This window comes from Alosa pseudoharengus, unplaced genomic scaffold, assembly GCF_046254945.1.
Source record: "Alosa pseudoharengus isolate Yale_2024_CS ecotype anadromous, Long Island Sound unplaced genomic scaffold, YU_APseudo_1.1 YU_APseudo_1.1_scf_11, whole genome shotgun sequence".
Lineage (NCBI taxonomy): Eukaryota > Metazoa > Chordata > Actinopteri > Clupeiformes > Clupeidae > Alosa > Alosa pseudoharengus.
This window is the reverse complement of record NW_027468576.1, coordinates 41,537,014-41,560,608: the sequence shown is the minus strand read 5'-3', so window position 1 is coordinate 41,560,608 and position 23,595 is coordinate 41,537,014. Positions and strand designations below refer to the sequence as shown.

Sequence of the window (23,595 nt, the reverse complement as noted above, 5' to 3'; positions counted from 1 at the left end):
GAGTAACCATGAATTGACACAAATCATGTCCATGACATGAAAAAAGATTCGAAGGTACCACTTGCGTGACCTGATCTTCGTTCGATACAGTGCTATGAGTGAATCCATCAAATCAACGCCCCCCATATGTTTATTGTAGACTGCAACAGAAGTGGGGCATGTCACGTTGATTGTTTCTTTTTTCTTTTTGTCCCATCTTTCGACCTGAGAAACTGGGTGTGCACCTGTGAAAGTGCTAAGCAGAGTAACACTGCGGTTGTCCTGCCACCTGTTAACAATTACCTGCACCCCTTCACACATAGCAACCTTCTCCTCAAAATAACCCCTTCCCATTTTTTTCATTTCCTTGTCTGTTTTCAAGGGACATCCTTTCAACCTGTTTGTTCTGACTGTGCCAAGGCAGTGGATACCTTTCTTTGCCATTTCTACTTCAAGCCCTATGCTAGTAAACCAGTTGTCATGGTATAGCTTGAAATTCTGGTATGGAGGTATTATGGATGCTACACGCAGGACTATATTGCTGCTTGCACCCAGGTCAGGCATCCCACTGACTGGTTGAATTTTGCCAACATGGAATTCAAAGTTGTATGCCATACCCTTGGAGTCACAGAGCACATACACCTTGTAACCCCATTTATGGGGCTTTTGGGGGTTATAGTTTTTCAAATGACTCTTCCCTTTGAAAGGGATTATTTGCTCATCAATACTTAGATGCTCAGTCAAAGGGATGCCTCTCATGGTCTCAACTGTAAAGTCAAGAAATGGTCTGATCTTGAAGAGCGGATCTTGGCCTAGATTATGAGGGCCCTCCATAGTGTTGTCATTGAAATGGAGGTTGGCTTTGATCTGTTCCCATCTTCTCATTGGCATCACATCAGCAATTTTGTCAATGTGAGAGTGTGTCTGCCAGCACATGCGTTGTGCAGGAACACCATAAATGCCCATATGAAAGGCACAGCCAATGAACTGCTCCATCTCTTTCTCTGAACAATTCAGGGGTGCGTTTACATTGCTCTGTACAGAGTAGAGATTGGTCTGCTCTACAATGTGTTTGATGCACTCAGGGGAGAACATCTGCCTAAAATAATAGGTTGGTGAATGCACCCTTTCTGCTGTGGCCAGACGTATCTTCCAGGCAGGGACTGGGTAATGGGCACGGATCGCTGACTTCCACAACAACCTACGGCCTATCCCTGGTTGAAGATCCTCCTCACTGTCTGGCTCCTCATTCTCGTCCTGTCCTTCATTACTACCATCTCCCTCATTGTCGCTGTCTACCTGTTGCTCATTGCTTACACTGGGCTCCACTCTTACAACTACCTCGTCCTCATCACTGCTGGATTCACTGTCCTCACTGCCCTCAGGAATAGGCATAGCTGTCCCTCTCACCTTACCATAAAACTTAGAAACTTCCTAAGAAAGATGTATGAATAAATAGTTTGACCCTGCATCACAACAGTAGAATCTACACCACAACAGTAGAAACTATTACGGAAATTTCTATCCCTTAATGGGACTTTGTCATTTATACACAGTGTTGCCACAGTTACCTTGAAAAAGTAATCTGATTACTGATTACTGATTACTCCTTTAAAAAGTAACTTAGTTACTTTACTGATTACTTGATTTTAAAAGTAACTAAGTTAGATTACAAGTTACTTTATTAGTTACTTTCAGCAGCTGCCAACAACACCCCCAACGCCTCAACATAAAAATGATAACCGGTTTTGCCAATACTCACTATACTGGAAGTGCATTTTAACAGCAATGTATAGCAGACATCCCAACCTAACCTATTTAGATACTGAAATTCAGATGTTTGTTCAATAATGTCTAAGTACACCAAATAAGGAAGGCCTATTGATAGAAATTGTTATAGTAAAATATGTAGATTTTTTTTTTCATGTAGCCTTGGCAACTAGCCATCTTGTATAGGCCTGAGTAATATGCAAATGAAATTACACTTGTTAAACTCACCTCAACAAGTCTTTTGCAAATCATTTAACCCGCCGTGAGCAATGCTAAAGTCGCTGTTACAAACAGTGCAGTGTGCAAGATTATCATTATGTTTTAATCTTTTGAGACAATTGGGTACACTTTTGTGTAGTCTGATGTGAAATGGGTCTTAAATCTTCCTTTTTGAGGGGCACTGACGCTGCCATGACGCTTCTGTTCCTAGATACACTGACTGAACTGATTAATTATGTTTGGGAGAAAAGAGATATAAGCACACTTACACTGAAAACTGATTGGTTGATTTAGCAAAACAGACCAGGATGCTCTCTATCTTGGATGCGCTTCAGGCACAAACGCACCACTCCTCTCTCTCTCCCTCTCCGTTGTGTGCGCATTAAGCTATGCACACGCGATTTGAAGCAAAGATTCTAGAATCTTTGATTTGAAGTCCGGTCTGGCTTGCGTGCTCTTGTTCGCTCTAGGTTCCGGGAGATTTTATGTAATTTGCGGGCGTCAGGAAGCCGCTATCAATATGTGGGAGACTCCCAAAACTTCGGGAGACTTGGGATGTCTAGCTAGACAGCGAATAACGTTGTCATGTTTAGCTGACACAAACTCAAAGTAATGACTGATGAAATGTGCATCTCTCTCTCTCCCTCCATTGTTGTTTTCGTTTGTGTCGCTGCACGTGAATTGTCCTCATGCTGAAAACGTGAGCATAGCCTACATGACATTAATCCCCAAGACAAGAAGAAAGCAAAGAACAGGACAAAAATAGTAACGCACAGTAACTTAGATAAGTAACTTTAATCTGATTACTGGTTTGTAAATAGTAGCGCGTTAGATTACTCATTACTGAAAAACGTGGTAAAAATAGACTAACGCGTTACTAAGTAACGCGTTACTGGCATCACTGTTTATACATGACATGCACTTTTTAACTGTTTTGAAGAAAGATTTGTAGATTTCTTCACATGAAATGACTAAAATAGTTTAAAAAACTGTTTAGGCTATTTAGTTATATATTTTATTGGTGATTTATGTGTGTTTTATAGCTTAAAAATGGACTTACCATGATGCTACTCATGCATGTGACCTAACATGTGCTCTTGTCTCCTGTACTTCCTTGTTGCATCACATGGCATCCTGACATCATATAATCTTTGATTTTATTGGTTAGAGGGGATTTTAGATGACATATTTAAGGTACAATATGATTGGTTAGAGGCTTGTGTTATTTTTTAAAGCTGTTTTTTGAAGCGTCATTTATAAATGACGAAGTCCCATAGAGGGTTAAGGTTGTTATTAGGGGAAATATTATTTCATATAAATCCATGCTAAATAAAAACAGATGTTTAGAGCAAGAAAAATTGATCAAAGCTATACAGGCGATAGATTGTCAATATTCAGCTTCCCCATGCCCTGAACTTTATAAAGAAAAAGTAGAACTTCAGGCTAAGTATGAGTTGTTGGCATCGGAAAAAACTGAAAGGATGTTGTTGAAATCTCGGGGCATTATGTATGAACATGGAGAAAAGTCGGGTCGTCTCTTAGCCCACCAGTTAAAGAGCAGATCATCTGAGCAACATATCTCTTGTATTATGAAAGATAATGGGGAACTTACAGTTGATCCTATAGAAATGAATGATATATTTCAGGCATTCTATTCAAAATTGTATTCATCTGAAGCTCCTAAAGACAATACAGTTATGGATCATTTTTTTAGCAATTTAAATATGCCCAAAATTGATACAGCTAGTAGAGCAGAATTAGAGTTTCCGGTCACGCACGGCGAAATTGGAGATGCAATTAGGACCATGCAAAGTGGAAAAGCTCCGGGCCCTGATGGGTACCCAGTTGAATTTTTCAAGAAATTTTCTGGGCAACTAATTCCACTTTTACTTGAAATGTTTTAGGAGTCAAAAGCTAATGGTACTTTGCCCAGGACACTGACTGAAGCTTCTATAACTTTATTGTTAAAACCAGGGAAAGACAGAAAGCAATGTGGGTCATATCGCCCTATCTCTCTCCTTAATTGTGATATCAAAATATTGGCAAAAGCACTGGCTCGCCGTTTGGAAAAAGTTATGCCAGAGGTGATCTCCCCGGACCAAACAGGTTTTATGACGGGACGACACTCTTTTTCAAATGTGCGTTGCCTTCTCAATGTCTTATACTCTGAAGTAGTCGTTTCATTGGACGCTGAAAAAGCGTTTGATAGGGTAGAGTGGAGTTTTTTGTTTGAGTGTTAGAAAAGATTTGGTTTTGGCCCAGATTTTAGATCGTGGATTGAGCTTTTATACTTCAGCCCAAAGGCATCAGTAGTCACCAATAGGAATCACTCCAAGTTCTTTTCCTTGACGAGGGGAACACGTCAGGGATCGCCAATTAGTCCACTTTTGTTTGCTCTAGTTATTGAACCTCTTTCTATTGTGCTTAAGTCAAAGCCAGAAATATGTGGAATTTATAGATGGGGTTTAACCCATAAGGTATCTTTGTACGCTGATGACTTATTGCTGTACCTATCTGACCCTATGCATAGTATTCCCCATGTTTTGAATATATTGCAAACATTTAGTATTTTCTCTGGTTACAAATTGAACCTAACTAAAAGTGAGTGCTTTCCTATAAATGCCTTGGGCCGGTCTCTTAAGGACTCAGATCTACCCTTTTGTATGTCCAGGGATGGGTTTAAGTATTTAGGTATTAACTTGACTCAACATTTTCCTGAGCTATACCATAAAAACTTTACCCCATTAGTAGGCAGATTAAAGTCTGATTTTCAGAGATGGAATGCCATTAGTTTGTCACTGGTTGGTAGGATTAACTGTATTAAAATGAATGTTCTCCCTAGATTTCTTCATCTTTTTCAGTGCATACCAATTTATCTGACTAAATCATTTTTTCAATCTATTGATAAGTATATAACATAATTTATTTGGGCGGGTAAAGCTCCTAGAATTCAAAAGAGATTTCTTCAAAGACATCGTTCCAATGGAGGCTTGGGTTTGCCAAATTTACAATTTTACTATTGGGCGGCAAACTGCCAGAAAATACTCTATTGGTGTCAGTCTTCAGATATGGTCTGGTGTGAATCTGAAAATAACTCTTGTCTTTCAACTTCACTCCCAGCTTTAATAACGTCTAAAATTCCTCTGGCTATTTCAACACATACTTCAAATCCAACGGTCATTAACACTTTACGTATTTGGCAACAATTTAGAAAACATATAGGTTTACCTAATTTCTCCATTCAAGCCCCAATTTGCCATAATTACTCATTTATTCCAGCTAGAATAGATGCAACGTTCTTAGAATGGAACAGGCAAGGCCTTGTCAGATTTAAAGATTTTTATAAGGATGGTGTATTTGCAAGTTTCAATGACATATGCGAAATATATCTCTCCTGCTCAAATCATTTTAGATATCTACAGATTCGCCACTTTATTCGTAGTAATACAACAGATTTTCCAAATGAACCAGATCCATCTGTCTTGGAGGATATCTTGGAAGTGTCTTCTAATTTAAAGGGACTTATTTCCAGAATTTATAACATCATCACTTCCCATGGTGACAATATTTTGGATAAGATTAGAGCAAAGTGGGATGCTGAACTAGGAGAGAAGATACCAGATAGTATATGGTCGGAAGCTGTGCGTCGGGTTAATGGGACTACATCATGTGCTCGTCTAAGCTTAATCCAGTTTAAAGTTTTACATAGGATGCATTTTTCTAAAGCTAAATTGGCAAAAATGTTCACAGGCATGGATGAAAATTGTAGCAGGTGTCATAGCGCTCCAGCAACTTTGACTCACATGTTCTGGTCATCCCCATGCTTGGATCAATTTTGGTTAGGGGTCTACGAAACGTTATCTGAAGTTATAGAAATAGAATGTGAGCCCAATGTGTATACCTCAATTTTTGGAGCCGTGCCGAGCGACCATATAGGACTTGCTAGGTATAAAGATATATTAGCCTTTTCGACTTTGCTAGGCGGCAAATTCTTTTACATTGGAAATCCCCATACCCACCAAAAGTATCTGTATGGCTGACTGATCTTATGATGTATTTGAAATTGGAAAAGATGAAGTATGCACTCAGAGGGTCTAATGACCTTTTTTATGGTATCTGGAACCCATTAATAACATATTTTGAAAAACTTAAGTCCCTTCCTGAGAGTCCCTAATGTCATGAAAAGCACTGAGATGGCTAAGGCCTAAAGAAGTCTGCAATATTGGTTTTATGTACCATTGGTTTGTTTACTGGATTTTGTATGTGTGTGTACACATGTATTCTGTTTTACTGGATTATGTATTTATTTTATTTGGTATAAGATAGTTATAAGTGTACATGTGACTTAACGATTGTCTTTGGTTTGACTGGCTACATACTAAGACGCACAGAGGTTCAGAGGGTGGGTTTTTTTATTTTATTTTATTATTTTTTTTTTTTATTATTATTATTTGAAAATGTAAGAAAAACAAATGTATTTCATGTAAGTATGTACAGTGGGTCCCCGTTAAAAATTGACACTTCATTCACGATCATGGTGAAATGTAAGTACAACTGCAGCCGCTTGGGGGCAGCATAGTCCGCTGTAGCGTTTCACGGTCGAACCAGACGGCACATTCGACAGCAAGGGCTGTGATTGGCCGAGTTTTCAGTGCGTTTCTCTGTGTTTTTAGCAGCCCCTGCAACATGCTAGTCCACTGTAGCCTAAGCCTTGTACATAATGTTAAACATAGTTTTGGATTCAGTGGCAAGATTTCTTGATTGTACAGTGTCTGTCTCTCAGTAATGTTTTAAAATGAGAGCTTCGTCAGCTGGCAGTAGGCTACTTTATCGGTAGTCATGAGAAGTTCGCTTGCTAACAGAACATAAAAATGCTGCCCAGAAACCTTGTGAATAGTTCTGACACTAACGAGGTTGAAAATATAGCCTTTGCCTGCAGCATCTCCTTAACAGTAATGTTAACAAAATGACAGCATTCATATGACAAAGGAAAACGAATCCGGTCACTCAAGACTGTGCCGCAGCCGTGGGGCAGAAGACGCTTGGTGGCCGTCCACAACGTTATAAACTTAACCTAAATAGTCGGCTGCTATAAGCTACAATCTGATTTTACTGTATACCCCTGTTGTCTCAATGATAATAACATCTCATTTCCGACTATATTTCAAAGTGTGCCGTTCATTTGCATTATTAACGTAATACCGTATTTTGTCATTTTTGGCGAAGACATGCATTCCGTTAGGGATATTGAACATATTTAACATTCTCTAACCATCGTGATTTCGAATTGGTGCAGTTGTCAGCACAAAAACTCATTTTATTCTTTTGCTCTTTTGCATTGCTCTATGCTGTTCTATGGTGCTTTCTGCCTCTTGGTTGCGCACGCATGTTTTCGTGACGTTTCATAGAAATCCATGTATAATGAGCGCATAAAACAACTTGTTTTGGGACATTAATCTAGGCTACGTTAAGCTTTAAGGATTGTATGTCCTTAATTTATTTATATAGGCCTATTTAGGCTAGGCTACTTGCGCAAACCCTGGATACTTTCATTGCCACACAACAATATTGGTGGTATTTGTTACATTAGCTTCAAAAGGCACCGCTTCAGAAAGCTGCACTGCTTGTGAAAGAAGGGGGTGGGGAAGGGGAGCTTGCAGCCAAGTGTCGGAAAAATGCATAGCCTACAACACAGAACCCGCTTCTCGCACTAGTCACTGACAGTAGACAAGCTTCCAGCCTAATGACTTTCACACATTTTGAATGATTTACATGCGGGAAACTTGTTGTGTGTTTCAGTCTCGCAGGTGATGATGAAACTTGTTGTGTGTTTGAGTCTTTACGTCGTATGATCCTTCAACTCGCAGGTGATGATGAACTGCTTGAAAAGCCAGTACGTTTGTCAGACCATTATAGCAGGGACATTGCACCGACATTCCCAACACAACTCCACTCATTTAGGTCTTGCTTTAAAGCAGAGATTTCACAGAAGTCATCTATTTTTCAACTTGCCAAAATGCTGGTGGTAGATTATGACAGTGTAACATCCACATTCGGGGAAGTGTGTACTGCTCTCATGTTGTTTCTGACATTGCCTGTGACTGTGGCAACAGCTGAGCGATCTTTTTCCAAATGTTCAACAATTGCCGGTGTACAGGCTATAATCAATTAGCTAAATCATTTGTCCAGCTGTTTAAACATTTTTTCGTGTTACATTCAAACGCAAAAGGTGCTTTGATATATTTTTTGTTTAAACGTCGGCAAGCAGGCATGCTGCGGTTGCAATGAATGAGGATAATGGTTTTATCTGCGGTGTTATTTTTTGCATTTTGAATATGACTCGCTCCAGTCTCAACGGTGCTTTCTTAAAGGAGCTGCACCATCTTACAACAATTGCATCTACATTTTCATATTAGAATGTTTTGTCAAGTGTAAGCTTAAACTACCGTGATCAATTTAAGTTTCCGTGCCCCCGCTGAAAGTCTCTTATGCTCTTATGCGCTTATCGTTACACTATCAAATCTATAAGTAACCGTGACAAATAGGGTATAAGATATATAAACTCACGCTATTGTATTGTCATATATGTTTGGTAATGGCTCAGCTTTCTCTGATTGTTCTACTGACTTGGAAACTGCATCATGGAAGCAGTAAGTCAAGTCGCAACAAAAATAGTAGTGGCACCCAAGTGACACCTTGTGGTTGTTTGTGTCAACTGCAGTTTGTGCCATTTCTGCCGAGAAAATGGGGATCGTGATTCCTGAAGGAACCCGTCCAAACTTAACAGGGACCCACTGTACCTTTGTTGTTCTTGGTTAATAAAAAGAGATTTAAAAAAAAAAAATAATAAACTGCCCTTTTTCTCTAAGATCTTAGAAAAAGTTGTTCTGTCACAAGTCTCTTCCTATTTAAACACCTCTAATATCCTTGACAAGTTTCAATCTGGTTTTAGACCACTTCATAGTACAGAGTCTGCCTTACTTAAGGTCCATAATGATCAATTGCTCTCTGTTGACTCTGGCTCTTGTGCCCTATTGGCTGTTAGATCTTAGTGCTGCTTTTGACACCATAGACCTCTGAAGTTCGCCTACAAAAAAGGTGCCATCTTTGACATCCGGTATCTGGCGATTTTTCCTATGGGAAAATAACATGGGGATTTTGAATAATCGCACCTGTTAAAGTCTCGTGGGGATGAAAAAGTCTGAAATGCAGACGTTTTCCTGAACACACTTTTGTCCTCTGCCTTCGAGTGGATACTGTGATCTCCGGTAAGTCAAGGCGGCACACTTAGATTTTTGCTACTCCAGAGCTAACTTGCAATGCAATTTGCCATAGGTAGTTAGCTTCAATTAACAACCGGATCTCCTTATATGGGCAAAGATGGCCGTTTTGGATCTTTTTTGTAGGCGAACTTCAGAGGTCTATTGACCACAAGATCCTTTTAAAACGCCTGGGTGTTGAAGTTGGTCTGCAAGGCACTGTATTAAATTGGTTCAGATCTTACTTAACTGATAGATCTTTTTCAGTGCATTTAGGCAATGCTTCTTCGTCATCTGCTCCCATTAAGTGTGGTGTCCCCCAGGGTTCTATTTTAGGGCCTCTATTATTTTCTTTATACATGCTTCCCCTGGGCTCCATTTTCAATCAATTCAATATTCGTTACCACTGCTACGCAGATGATACCCAATTTTATATACCGGTGGCCCCTGAAAATTCCTGCTCATTGACAAACCTTTTTCTTTGTCTTAATGACATTAAGAATTGGATGGCTAACAACTTTTTACAGCTAAATGACAGCAAAACTGAAGTAATCATTTTTGGACCACCAAATTCTGTCAACAATGTGAGCAAGTCTCTTGGCCCTCTGTCTGTTAACCATCACAGTGTGGTCAAGAACCTAGGTGTTTTCCTAGACTCTTCTCTGACTTTTAATAAGCAAGTCAACAGCGTTGTCAAGGCAAGTTTTTACCAACTTAGGACAATAGCAAAGTTCAAGTCTTCTCTCTCCTACAGTGATTTATAAATCCTTATGCATGCCTTTATTTCCTCTAGGCTTGATTATTGCAACTCACTGTATGTAGGTGTAACTAAATCTACTCTAAACAGACTCCAGCGTGTCCAAAATGCTGCAGCCAGATTACTGACTGGATCTAAGAAACGTGACCACATTTCACCTGTGTTGGCTAAACTGCACTGGCTTCCTGTGGAACAAAGAATTAATTTTAAAATTCTTCTGTTTGTTTTCAAAGCTTTACATGGTTTAGCACCTCAGTATTTATGTGATCTTTTAATTCCTTACTGTCCTCCTAGACCTCTTCGATCATCTTCCCAGTGTCTTCTTTGTGTTCCTTCTGCCTCTCTTAAATCCAAAGGTGACAGAGCTTTCTCTGTCTATGCTCCCCAGCTTTGGAATAGCCTTCCTGATGTTGTGAAATCCTGCCCCACTATTAGTAGTTTTAAATCCAACCTAAAGACCTACCTCTTCTCCCTAGCTTTTTACACACCTGACTCCCTCACCTCTCCCTTTTTTTATATGTTTATATGTATGTATGTTATTATTATTTTTTTATTATTATTATTTTATGTAAAGCACTTTGGTGCAATGCTATTGCTTTGAAATGTGCTATATAAATAAATTTGACTTGACTTGTAACTTAATGTGTTAATCCGTAAATAAAGTTTAGAATGTGTAATGAAAGTAAATGTGTTTTGTACTGTAGCATAGATCCTGAATGTTATTGTAACTGAATGATACGAGAACTTAATGAATGACAATGTAACCGGGTAATATTTCAAATGTGCATGAACAAAGACTGTGTGTGTGTGTGTGGAGAGTAGGCTAAACGAGAATTCTGTGCGGCGGCTGGTCCGACTGTAAGGATCCTAATTACCAGGCTGATGATAATCTTTTCAGTCATATATTGACTCTTGATCAATTACTAAGTGTGGGCCTATTGTGGGCCTACTGTCACATGTCCACAGGAGCAGTTAACTGTAGGGACAGGAAATGTAATCAAATGTATACCTTGTCATGTCTTGATTGATTCACTCTCACTACAACAATGGTCTCAAGTCTCATCAAAGTACTCTCAAATCAGCTGACCTCCAACCATGTGATCCCAAATCAGCTGACCTCCAATCATGTGATCCATATCAATGTAACCAACCACAAACTAGGTAGCCTATTTAAGTGAAGTTTACGGAGCATTTTTGTAGTCATCATCCTCTGAGCTGGTATGTTCATTCTCTGATTGCTTCATATGGTTTCCTAAATGTTCCTTTAACCTGTGTTCGTAACTTTCACATTATTCATTTAGATGTACCTTCTATAATGTATTGGATGAATAGCTTGTATCTGACAAATAAATTGTTATGCTTTGACCCGCATAGTTTTCTAGAATTTCTTTAGATATCCCTCAAAGTTTAAGATGTGCCAGGGGGAACGGCTAGGATTAGTCCCTAGGGCCGTGGGGCTAAATCAGTGAAAGTAGGCATGCTACCAGGAGAACTGGCCATCGTATTGTACTGTGGTGGGTCACTGATTTTATTAGTAGTCTGGAATTAGACAGCTAACCTTAGCACACCCTGAACCCTCTGTAGCTTCGGTAAGATGTTCTGTCCAGATGAGTATAGTGGTCCAGGCCAGCACTATAGCCTCTGACCAACTTTCACACTAGGATCATTACTTAGTAAATGGTGCCTCCCGAATTAGTCGGCCGAGGAGGGCCTTGCACACTATTCTTGGGGAAGTTGAGTCTAATTAAATAGCTAGAAGGCATTCTACATCGGCCTACTATGGGTAGTAATATTACTTTGACTGAAACTTCTCCATATCTAGCGGGGTCAGAATCATTAGGTTAACAGGGGTTCTATAATCAATTGTTATTTCCAACAGCGCGCGGAAGCTTCACGATTTCCTTTGACCACTCCCAGTTCCCTTATTGGTCCTGACGAGTGACGTCTTATACGACCGTCACACACACCCTGAGAGATAAGTTTTACTGAACTTTACTGCATGGTGTCCCAGTCATCCACCTATGTTACAACGTGGCTACTGACGTCATCAGTATATGACACTACGTTTGTGCCATTTAAAGAAATGTTGGCCTATTAGTTGTAGCCTATGCTAGACATTACCCAGCCCCCAATCAATGTCCAAACATGTCGGACTTCAATTCCAACTTTGAAGTTCGGGTAGATCAACTTTAAGTGTCGTTCCATTGTACTTTTTCCCAGTAGGAGGTCAGAATTCTTGACTTCCTAGTTTGTCTGGAATGAAATTGGAGAGTCCAACTAGGAAATATCTGACTTCGAAATTGTCTGGAATGCAGCGTTAGAATCAATCGTTTGTGCTGATTGTGCCGCCATTTGTCTTATTGTGTTTACTTGCCACACATATGAAGTTACCCAACCCCATCAATGTGTTTTCTGTTGTTATATTTTTAAATTACCCAGTTGTATCTGCTATGCGCATGACATCAGTTTCACATACATTGGTCAGATTGCCCCAAGCAATTGTTTTTCCTGATCTGAGCTGAAAACATATCAGTACTTATGCTGGTAGCTGTTTTTTCGCTGGTCTTTGCTGTTGTAGCTGGTTGGGCCACCAGCTGGATATGCTGGCGTGACCATCTGAGGAAGCTGGTTATGCTGGTGTGACCAGCCTGTCTTGTGGGATACAGCTGGTGCAAGATGGTCATGCTGGTGACCAGCCTGTCAAGCTTGACATTATTGGTGTAAGATGGTCATGGCCAGTTAAACCAGCAGTGTAGACCAGCAACACCAGCTAAAATTACCAGCTTGAGGTGGTATGACAAGTAAAACAAGTGGAATCACCATTGTAAAATAGGGTGGTCAAACAAGATGGTCATCAAGCTGGTCAACCAGCAAACCACCTTTAGCTGGTCAGGCTGTTTTCTTCAGCCGGGTTATCAAGACAAATTAGCAAGACAGTCTTTCTTTTCTAACATTATCAATAGAAGTTCAAATAACACTCGTATTCTATTTTCAACTGTTGATAAGTTAACAAATCCCCCCTCACAATTAGCGCCTGAACTTCTCTCAACTAATAAATGCAATGAGTTTTCATCTTTTTTTAAAGGTAAAATTGACAAAATCAGACTCAACATATCTGCTCAATTACTAATTCAACAACCTGAACTTCCAGCAACAAAAAGAGGGAAACTTAACTTGATGTCAGAGTTCAGCTTGATAGACTACGAAACACTTGGAAAAAACTATACAGAATCTCAGCTCTTCCACATGTGTCTTTAAACACTCTGCCTACCAATTTCTTCAAAACTGTTTTTCACCTCATAGCGGCGGATGTCCTTCAAATTATAAATGTATCACTGCTGTCTTGCACTTTTCCTAAGTCACTGAAAACAGCTGTTGTAAAGTCACTTCTCAAGAAGAATAACCTGGCCCATATCCAATCTACCTTTTATTGGCAAAATGATTGAAAAAGTAGTCTTTAACCAATTAACCACCTTCCTAACATGAAATAGGTATTTTGATTACTTTCAGTCTGGTTTTCTGGCAAATCACAGCACTGAAACAGCTCTCATTAAAGTTTCCAATGACATTCGCCTCAACACAGATTCAGGTAAAACATCAGTCCTAGTGCTACTGGACCTTAGTGCAGCATTTGACACTGTTGATCACAATATTTTACTACACAGACTAGAACACTGGGTTGGATTTACAGGCATAGTTATCAGCTGGCTAAAATCATATCTACAAGAAAGGAGCTTCTTTGTTGCCATCGAAAACTGTACCTCAACACCAACGTCCTTGACCTGTGGTGTTCCCCAGGGGTCGATCTTGGGGCCACTATTATTCAACCTCTATATGCTCCCACTTGGACAAATCATCCAAAATAATTTGATTTCATGTCATAGCTATGCAGATGACACACAAATTTACTAAGCTCTGTCACCAAACGACTATGGTCCTCTTGAATCTATGTGTCGGTGTATAGAACAATTCAACACCTGGATGTCTCAATTTTCTTCAGCTGAACAAAGAAAAAACTAAAGTCATTATATTTGGTAAAAAGGAGGAAAGACTTAGGGTTGCCACTCTCCTTGACACAAAAGGTTTGAAGGCAAAGGATACTGTTAAAATCTTGGTGTATTAATTGACAGTAATCTAAATTTCAAAAGCCACACAAAAGCGATAACTATATCAGCTTTTTACCACCTCAAAAATATTGCCAAACTCAGAGGGCTGATGTCAAAACAAACTCATTCATGCATTTATCTCCAGCAGGGTTGATTACTGCAATGGACTGTTCACAGGTCTTCCAAAAAAGACTATTCAGGTGATGCAAAATGCAGCAGCTAGGATTCTAACAAAAACTAAAAGAACTGACCACATTACTCCAATTCTTAAGTCCTTGCACTGGCTTCCAGTAAGGATATCTTGGTTATCCTGGCTCAATTTATCTGTGATCCAGTTGCACAAACGCGGGATAGGGGGCAGCAGGATATGTTATGGTATAAGTTACCATGGCGATTTATTCTGTGGAGCTAGCCTGCTCCAGACCAGGCTAAATTCCAGGATCTATTTAATCTCATCCCTTATCTCAGTCAGCAGTCACCACAAACGGAAACCAATAATTTTTCCACTGCCCACTACACATTGTTATCACATATACCTAGACCCACTGTCATTATTTAAACGTTTGTGATCATTAAATAATTTTTACATACTCGCCATTCCCGACCTGTCATGCGACAATGTGACGTCATGGGAGTGCCTAATCATTTCGCGCGTGGTGGTTGCGGCACTAGTTGCAATATTCTCCTAAACAGAGGTGTTGCTGTTGTGAAAAGGCTATCGCTACCTACTTCACACCGTAGAAGAAGCAATGAAGCCGCTCTAGTTGCCATGGTGAATCTGTGATCGGTGGCGGGGTCTATTTGAGGGAGCCGTGAGAGCGCACTTATCCAGGATAGGTTTCACCTGGCTTGATGGATCCGTGTCTGCTCATCCTGGCTTGCTCGTTGTGCAACCAATTAAGCCTGTACGCTTGTGTTTTGGATTCATTGAGCGCAGCTCAGTAACTTATCCCGGATGTCTTAATTCTGCTTTTGTGCAATAGGCCCCTGCTTCAGCAGTACACACCTTCTTGGCCTCTCAGGTCCCAGGTGAAAAACCTATTAGTAAAACCTACTGTTAGAACTAAACATGGTGAAGCAGCTTTTAGCTGCTATGCAGCTCAGCTCTGGAACCAACTTTCGGATGACATCAAAAAGGCCCCTGTAAAACTGTAGGCAGTTTTAAATCTAGACTTAAGACCAAACTGTTCTCAGATGCTTTCTGCTAACTGCGCTGATTTACAAATTCTGAATCTGCCTTGATAATTATTCTACCTTTTTCTTTTCTTACTTTTTTACTACTTTTGCCTTTGTTTTTGCTTACTAATTATTCTTTATTTTTAAATGATTTTACCTTGTGTTTTATGTTTTCTTTTTATTATGATCTTTACCTTTTGAACTATTATTTAACTATATTGCCCTTCTATGCTTTATTGTTTGGTTTTGTTTATATAAAGCACATTGAATCAGTGTTTCCCACAGAATTGGATTCAATTTGTGGCGGTAGCTGACTTTGACAAGGTGGGGGGGTGGTATTAAGATCGTCTTGGTAGTGTATAGTATAGGTCTAATTGAGTGCCTGTCACTTTAAGACGTTTGACGGAACCCTTGCAATTGTAACATAGTTGAAAGGCTGCTGATGTGTGGATGCAATTCATAACGTTTTCTACATAGTTAAAATAAAAAAAAGTAAAAATCCCTCCGTGGGACAAGCACTTTTGAATTTTGGAAAACACTTTTCCATTTACATCGGGATTTTGCAAACATTCAGTGTCAGAGTCAATAAAATGAGCCCTTCAACGAAATTGACAAGCAGCTTAGAAGTAGGCTAAGCATACTAAATTCGACATCCAAACAGTATTCTAAAGTTAGCTTACTGCTTGATTTCATAACTTAACTTAGTTTAGTCTCTTCAATGTAGCCTACTATGCTGTGATAAGACCTTAGCAGAGTTCACTTCAATGCAGCAGTTTTGAACAAATTTGCGCAGCAATGTCACGATGCTAAGCGGATTTAATAGCAATTTAGCCAGACGTCTTCTATGCAATGCTTCTATGTGGCAACAACAATCCTTCAACAATCGTGAATATTTTGTTAAATGCACATGCAGAGTGGGGCAGCGGGCTATGAGAGAGAGCAGGGCGGGGCAAGGAAAGGGCGCGTGCGTAAAAAGCGCAGCTCAATGGCAATGCAAGGATTTGACCCTTATATTTAATTTTAATTAAATTAAATTAAATTAAACATAGAATATTCATCTGTGGCGGCCGATTTTTATTTCGTGGCACCCCACCACAGATTAGTCAATGTATGGGAAACACTGTGAATGACCTCTGTGTATGAAATGCGCTATATAAATAACGGAGTGTCTATTTACACCCCTGGTACGAATAGCCTTGGCCACACAGCTGAGCAGACAGGGTACTAATAGAACACATTGCTGTGTGCACCGGGGTACGAATAGAATTCACTTCTTATTGCACCAGGGTACGAATAGCATACACAGACTTGACTTGACAAATTTACTTAAGGCACTGGCAGACACATTTGCTTGTTTTTAGGACAATTTTGCTTAACGCACTGGCAGACAAAGCTTGTTTTCAGGATGAGAAAGAAATCTAACTCTAAGTCAATGATTTTACGAGAACCTGCTAGATAAGTCTCTTTATCACTGAAACAATACCAACTAGATTTTTTGATCTTGATGTAAGATTAATAAGACTTGGTTAGATTTTATTAGATAAGCAGTTTTTGCAGTGCACAAACATTACATTAACAAATAGCATTGTTTTCAATCATCACCTTCAATCATTAACATCACAGAGGTCTCCCACAGTCATTGCAGCCATAAAAAAGGGTTGTGAATACAAAACACTTACCAGTGACTGCCAGATAAATGTTTTCAGTATCTGTGCCTTTTCGTCCTGAAAATAACACACTTTAAGCTTATAATCTAAGCTGTGACGTTTTACACATACTCAAAGCCAATGCAAACTCTGCATAACTCCACAAAAAGAGAGAGTATTTGTTGAAACTCACCACTCCTAAGATGGCATAGAGGGTGAAATAAAGACTGATATTGGTAGGAGTTTGCAAATTGTTCACAGGACGTGCATCAGTTGAGTTAAAGATGTTGGCGTTGAAGGCATCAAGGAGAGATTGTGTGTTTGGTTCTGAGCAGTTTAGAGTCACCACAGGATTCATGTACAAAGCTAAAGAAACAAGGACTTCAGTATTCAAAGGTGGAATGTTTGCAGACAATAGGAGCAATATGAGAGATAGAATAGAAGTGAAGAGAACACTCAACATCATTAAAGGTGCTGTTGGGTAACGTCACTTTATTTGATGTTAAAAAAAAACAGAGAGCTAGCTCGCTACTCCCTCCCCCTCCCTCCTGTGCAATTGAAATTCTCCTAAACGCGCATATCGTCGGTGATTGGCTAGAACAGTTTGTTATGTTTTTATGGTCCAGGCTGGACCAAGTTGTTTTTGTTGCCGTTTGCCGGATGGTGAGTGATGTCCCTGCTGAAAAAAACAGCCTGACCAGCTTAAGGTGGTTTGCTGGTTGACCAGCTTGTTAACCAGCTTGTTTGACCATCCTATGATGGTTGACCTGCTAGACCAGCAAAACTCTTCAGCAGGTTTACCCAGTTTACAATGGTAATTCAGCTGGTTTTGCTTGTTGAACCACCTCAAGCTGGCCATTGTAGCTGGTGTTGCTGGTCTACACTGCTGGTTTAACTGGCCATGCCAGCTTATGTTAGCCATTCTTGCAAACCAGCATGACCATCTTACACCAACAATGTCAAGCTTGACAGGCTGATCACCAGCATGACCATCTTGCACCAGTTGTATCCCACACTACAGACTGGTCACACCAGCTACACCAGCAAAGAACAACTAAAACCAGCTACCAGCATAAGCTGGTTTCTATCTGTTTTTTCAGCAGGGGTATGTGACAAAAATGTTTTGGCTTAGAAACCACGTCACTTAGAGCACTTATAAGGCAAGGCAAACCCTTTTTAACAACTACAAGACAACATGTAAACATTTAATTTGTAAACCACAATACATGCTATGCTATCTTACCATGTATGAATACACTAAAGATGAATCCTCTTGGACTCCATATGTTTTGACACTGCAATATACGCATTCAGATGAGTAGAGAGGATAGTTATGTACACAATTAATGAATGAATATATTTGTAAATGAAACATATTTTATAGAAACATAAATAAAGCTTACAGTGTAATTTTAGGACAAATACAAAGATAAATAAATCACACATGAAATAATTAATCTATTATTCATAGACAAATAATGAACAGATACATTTTAGACTACCGTATTTTCCGGACTATAAGTCACACCAGTGAAAAAATGTGTCATGAAGAGGAAAAAAACATATATATAAACATATATATAAATATATATATGAATAAATAAATAAATATATATATATATATATGTTGCACCTGAGTCGCAGGACCAGCCAAACTATGAAAAAAGTGTGACTTATAGTCCGGAAAATACGGTATATATAAAACACATGTAAATCTAAAATACTATACAGAAGTACTATATATATTTAAAATTCAACTCACTGTGATAAATGTCTCTGATAGATGTGTGGAAACCATTGCCACTGATCGTCTGAGTTGGTTTTACCGACATACAATCTGCTCTCTGCGTTTGTGTGTGTGTGTGTATGTGTGTCTGTGGTAGTTGTTTTTTATACCACTGATAGTATGTCATCATTTCCACTCCACTGACAGTACATTTCCATACAAAAATAAGCACCCCCACCCCATCATTTCAATGATCTGCTTAGTGCTTTGCATCTGCGGCTCTGTGTTGCAATAAGACACCATCTTTTCAATGATCTGCTTAGTGCTTTGCATCTGCGGCTCTGTGTTGCAATAAGACACAAATAATTTCAATGATCTGTTTATGGTGGCCTTACATTGTACGATTTTGGTCTGTTTTCACAGTCGGCGACTAAATTCCCAAAGTCGGACAGAAATGGGGGCAGTTGTGGCCTACTGGTTAGCGCTTCGGACTTGAAACCAGAGGGTTGCCGGTTCGAACCCCGACCAGTAGGAACAGCTGAAGTGTCCTAGGGCAAGGCACCTATCCCCTTACTCAGTGTTGGGAAAGTTCACTTTCTACGTGAACTAGTTCAAAGTTCAGTTCACAAATTTTAAAATGAACTAGTTCAGTTCATAGTTCATAATTCAAAATTTTGAACTAAGTTCACACTTTCCAAAAATGAACTAGTTCATAGTTCTTTTTTTTTTTTCATATGTTGCTGCGAGCTATTATTTTTCAAAATTATTGCCACAGCCCATATAGAATGCAGTTAATTTGGGTTGAGGATCTGTCTTGACAGTCTTTTGATTTTGTATTGGCTTGCACATACCTTGAAAGGCTAGCCAGGTGCTTCAGTTCAATGTGCCGTTTCAGGTTTGCTGTGGATGTGACTGAAGTGCGGGCAAAGTTTGCACAGAAATGTACGATTTTTCCCATCCTCACCGACCTTGTCATAAAACTTGTTTAAATGATCATACGACGCCTCCTTGCTGCTTTGTCGTCTACATCAGCCTTTCTCAAACTTCTTTGACCTGAGGCCCAGTCAAGGCATACTTTGGGGTCATAGGGCCCACCTACATGAACCCACCCCCTCCTCCCACCCCCCATCAAATTATAATGATATCACAATTATTATTATTTTTATACTATATTGCTATACATGCACTTCAAAACAGTCAATGTTTAAAGTGCTAAGATTGCTCACAAAAGTTTGTGAAAACATGCACATCAGAGTACTGCTTTACTACTGTAAAATATAATTAGGCCTGCAATGTTTTTGCATTGTTGGATGATGCTTGCATGAGAAATACTTCTCAAAACAAAAGCAATTATATGGGTGCCGTTGTTTTGGGATCTTTCCCTCATGCAAGCATCATACACTGATAGAATATTTATATGCTATTTAAATACATTTCATTTGAATGCCTGATTGTAAGGATTCAGGAAACACAACCAGCTTTTGTGAATGGTAAATGGCGGATCAGATCATGCGTAAATCACTGATCTGGAGATCTTTAGCTATCTTTAACTAAGACTAATTAATAGCTTTTGGCTGACTTTAATACTTAATGCTAGACAGTGTTTTATATAGTCTGTGCTCTGTTTTTATGGAAGTTGCGTAAATCCACGTCGTTCTATTAAATGTCGTTTCATAATTAAATAGCCTTCCAATAGGTTGAGCTTAGCTTTGCTACCAACGTGCACACGCATGCATTGAATAAACGCTCATACCACGACTTAATTCTATGCCTCTATGTTTGATGACACCAAATTAACAAGTATTTCCTACTAATTGCAGAAACGTTTGTTTTCTTTTTCTGTCCGCGGTTCCTTGATCAATTGCGCAGCAAATTATCAGACGATGCCCCGGGAATAATTTCACTCTGCAGACCAGCATTGTCCACGTTGCGGACCGCGGCCCATAGTTTGAGAAATGGTGACCTGCATGCTGCCATATTAAGGCCTTTTTACGGTGTGTTTTAGCCGGGTTTTCATGTGGAAGGCTGTGTAGAAATCTGGCACCCTATTGAACGAAGTTAAACTGAAAGAGCGTGCCGTTCACAGACACCAGAATGAACGAGTTCACAGTAACGTTCATCAGGCAGTAATGCAGGACGTTCAGTTCAAATTCGGTCAAAATATGAACGAGTTCATGAACTTTCGTTCAATGAACGCGTTCAGGCACAACACTGCCCTTACTAATCCCCGAGCGCCGCTGTAGCAGGCAGCTGACTGCGTCAGGATTAGTGTGTGCTTCCCCTCACTGTGTGCTTAGTGTGTTTCACTAATTCACAGAGTGGGATAAATAAATGCAGAGACCAAATTTCCCTCACGGGATCAAAAGAGTTTATATATACTCTTATATATATATACTTACTATACTTAAATCATGGGATCAAAAGAGTATATATACTTACTATACTTAAATCATGGGAGTTGTACTGGAATCGCGGCGGGCTCCCGTCAACTAGATCGTTATGTGTAAGGTGCCAATCTTAGCGGTTTTAAGTCAGTCGGAGTAAGTCTTTTTCTAGTTTTGCCGTTACGACAATATGAAACATGTTTGATATTATCGTCTTTTGAGTCGTGGCTCATGCAAATAGTGACGTGAACAATAGGAAAAGCAATAGTGACCTCTCTCCAACACCAAACAGGAAGGGGCAAGTAGGCGACAGCTGTAGCCTACGTGATTATTTGTTATTCCTATAATATTTGTAATTTCTTATACATCTTTAGTCGGCTCTTCCACATGACAAAACAACTCTATATCGGTTAGGGATGTTACGCATGAAACAATGCTGCAGAAACACAAAAATATGACTTTGAGTTTAGTAGGCTATCATTTCAGTTCCTGTTGATATCTATTGCACAATGGGTAATAATTTAAAGGAATCTAGTTGCAGTCTTGTAAATAGTGACCCTGCAAGATCCCTAGTTGTTGCAAAATCATAGTCTGTGACTTAAAACTCTACTACTTGTCTTTAGATGTGAGAGGGTCTGAGACTGTAGTCTTTCAAAAATCTTTTCCAAATCTTTGCAAATCTATACAAAGTCTGTGAGGAGGGCTTTAGTGCTTTGCATCTGTGGCTCTGTGTTGCAAGAGCCAAAGTGTGACAAAAGCATGTTGTGGTCATGCAAATACCTTGGTGCTTGGCAAAAAAACTAACAAGCAAATATGGTGGTGGCCTGAAGTTTCCAGTAGCTGCAAGAAGGTTACAGCACATGAGTGAGTTTAGCTGCAGGCAAATGGAGAGAAATGAACTCAGACACAGGACTATGGACTACACATGGCACAGAGGACATGACACAGAGGGCAAAGGTCATGCCCATGGGCTAAGTAGTGACCCCCCCCCCCTCACCCCATCCCTCAGGATTCCCTCTGTAAACTATCTCTTCAGCGCTGACAAAAACAGCCTGACCAGCTAAAGGTGGTTTACTAGTTGACCAGCTTGATGACCAGTTTGTTTGACCACCCTATGTTGGTTGATCAGCTAGACCAGCAAATCTATTGAGAAAATATACCTTCAGCTGGTTTGCCCAGTTTACGACGGTGATTCAACTGGTTTTGTTTATCGTACCACCTCAAGCTGGTCATTTTAGTTGGTGTTGCTGGTCTACATCGCTGGTTTAACTGGCCATGCCAGCTTAAGTTGGTCATTCTAGCAAACCAGCATGACCATCGTACACCTACAATGTTGGCAGGCTGGTCACCAGCATGACCATCTTACACCAGCTGTATCCGACATGACAGGCTGGTCACACCAGCATGACCAGCTTCCTCAGTTGGTCACGCCAGCATGTCCAGCTGGTGGCCCAACCAGCTACACCAGTAAGAGCTGGAACCAACAAAAACCAGCTACCAGCATAAACTGGTTTCTAGCTATTTTTTTTCCAGCAGGGTTGGAATCTGAAAGAGAAGAGAAGAAAATAATGTAGAAAAAGTAAATATAGAAAACGATATCAGTGCAAGAATAGGTTGAAGTAACAGGGTTACAGCCATTGGTCAAGTATTAAGTATAAAGTATTAAGTGCATACACAATGGGAGGGAGGGAGGGGTTATGCATATGTGCTAATATAGCATGTAAACAGTGTAGCAGTCAAACAGTAGGCCATCAGTACACAAACATGGAGAAGGTGGAAAGGCAGACAGACTATGCAGAGAAGTCTATCCCTCCTCTTCCCTTTAGTGAAGCATTGAATGTTTCACAGTTCAATGGCCTTGGGGACAAATCTGTCAGTTGTGCATGACGGTGAACGAAGTCTCCAGCTGATCAAGCTCTTCTGCTTTGTAAAAGTGCTGTGGAGTGGATGACATTCATTGTCCAAGATGTTGATCAGTTTGTTCAGGGTCCTTTTATCTGATATTGAAGTGATTCACTCCAGTTCAGCTCCCACGACAGAGCCTGTCTTGTCGCCCAGCATCCTTCTTCTTTGTGCTTCCTCCCCAGCATACCACAGCATAGAAGAGGACGCTGGCCACAACAGACTGGTAAAACATCCTGAGTACAGCCTGCTCCGTCCTTTCCTGTAGAGTGCTTCAGTATTGGCTGACAGGTCCAGTCTATTGTCCAGGTGTAAGCCCAGATACTTGTAAGTGTTTACCACCTCCACATTGACCCCATCAATGGTGACTGGTAGCCGGGCGGGCTTAGACCTGCGGAAATCCACCACCATCTCCTTGGTCTTCGAAGTGTTGAGTTGAAGATGATTGAGGTTGCACCAATACACCTCCACCAGGCTCCTGTAATCCTCCTCCTGCCCGTCCCTGATACACCCCACAATTGCAGTATCGTCAGAGAACTTCTGCATGTGGCATGACTCAGTATTGTAGCAGAAGTCAGATGTGTACAGGGTGAACAGGACTGGAGAGAGCACAGTTCCCTGTTACAGGGATGGCAGTGGCTGTGGGACAAGGCCTTGAGACACACGCATTT

General features: G+C 40.1%; 1 protein-coding gene across 1 annotated transcript in view; it reads right to left on the bottom strand.

Annotated features, from left to right (window-relative positions):
- The window catches only part of LOC143117467 (5-hydroxytryptamine receptor 3E-like), a 63,309-nt gene extending 44,625 nt beyond the window's left edge, over positions 1–18,684 (bottom strand). The window contains exons 1-4 of the mRNA XM_076279213.1: positions 18,675–18,684; positions 18,156–18,207; positions 17,106–17,278; positions 16,946–16,990 (exon numbers count right to left, since the gene is read on the bottom strand). Of these exons, the coding sequence (XP_076135328.1) occupies positions 16,946–16,990; positions 17,106–17,270 (210 nt within the window). The 5' untranslated portion in view covers positions 17,271–17,278; positions 18,156–18,207; positions 18,675–18,684. The remainder of the gene's footprint in view (positions 1–16,945; positions 16,991–17,105; positions 17,279–18,155; positions 18,208–18,674) is intronic.
- Positions 18,685–23,595: the final 4,911 nt, after the last annotated feature.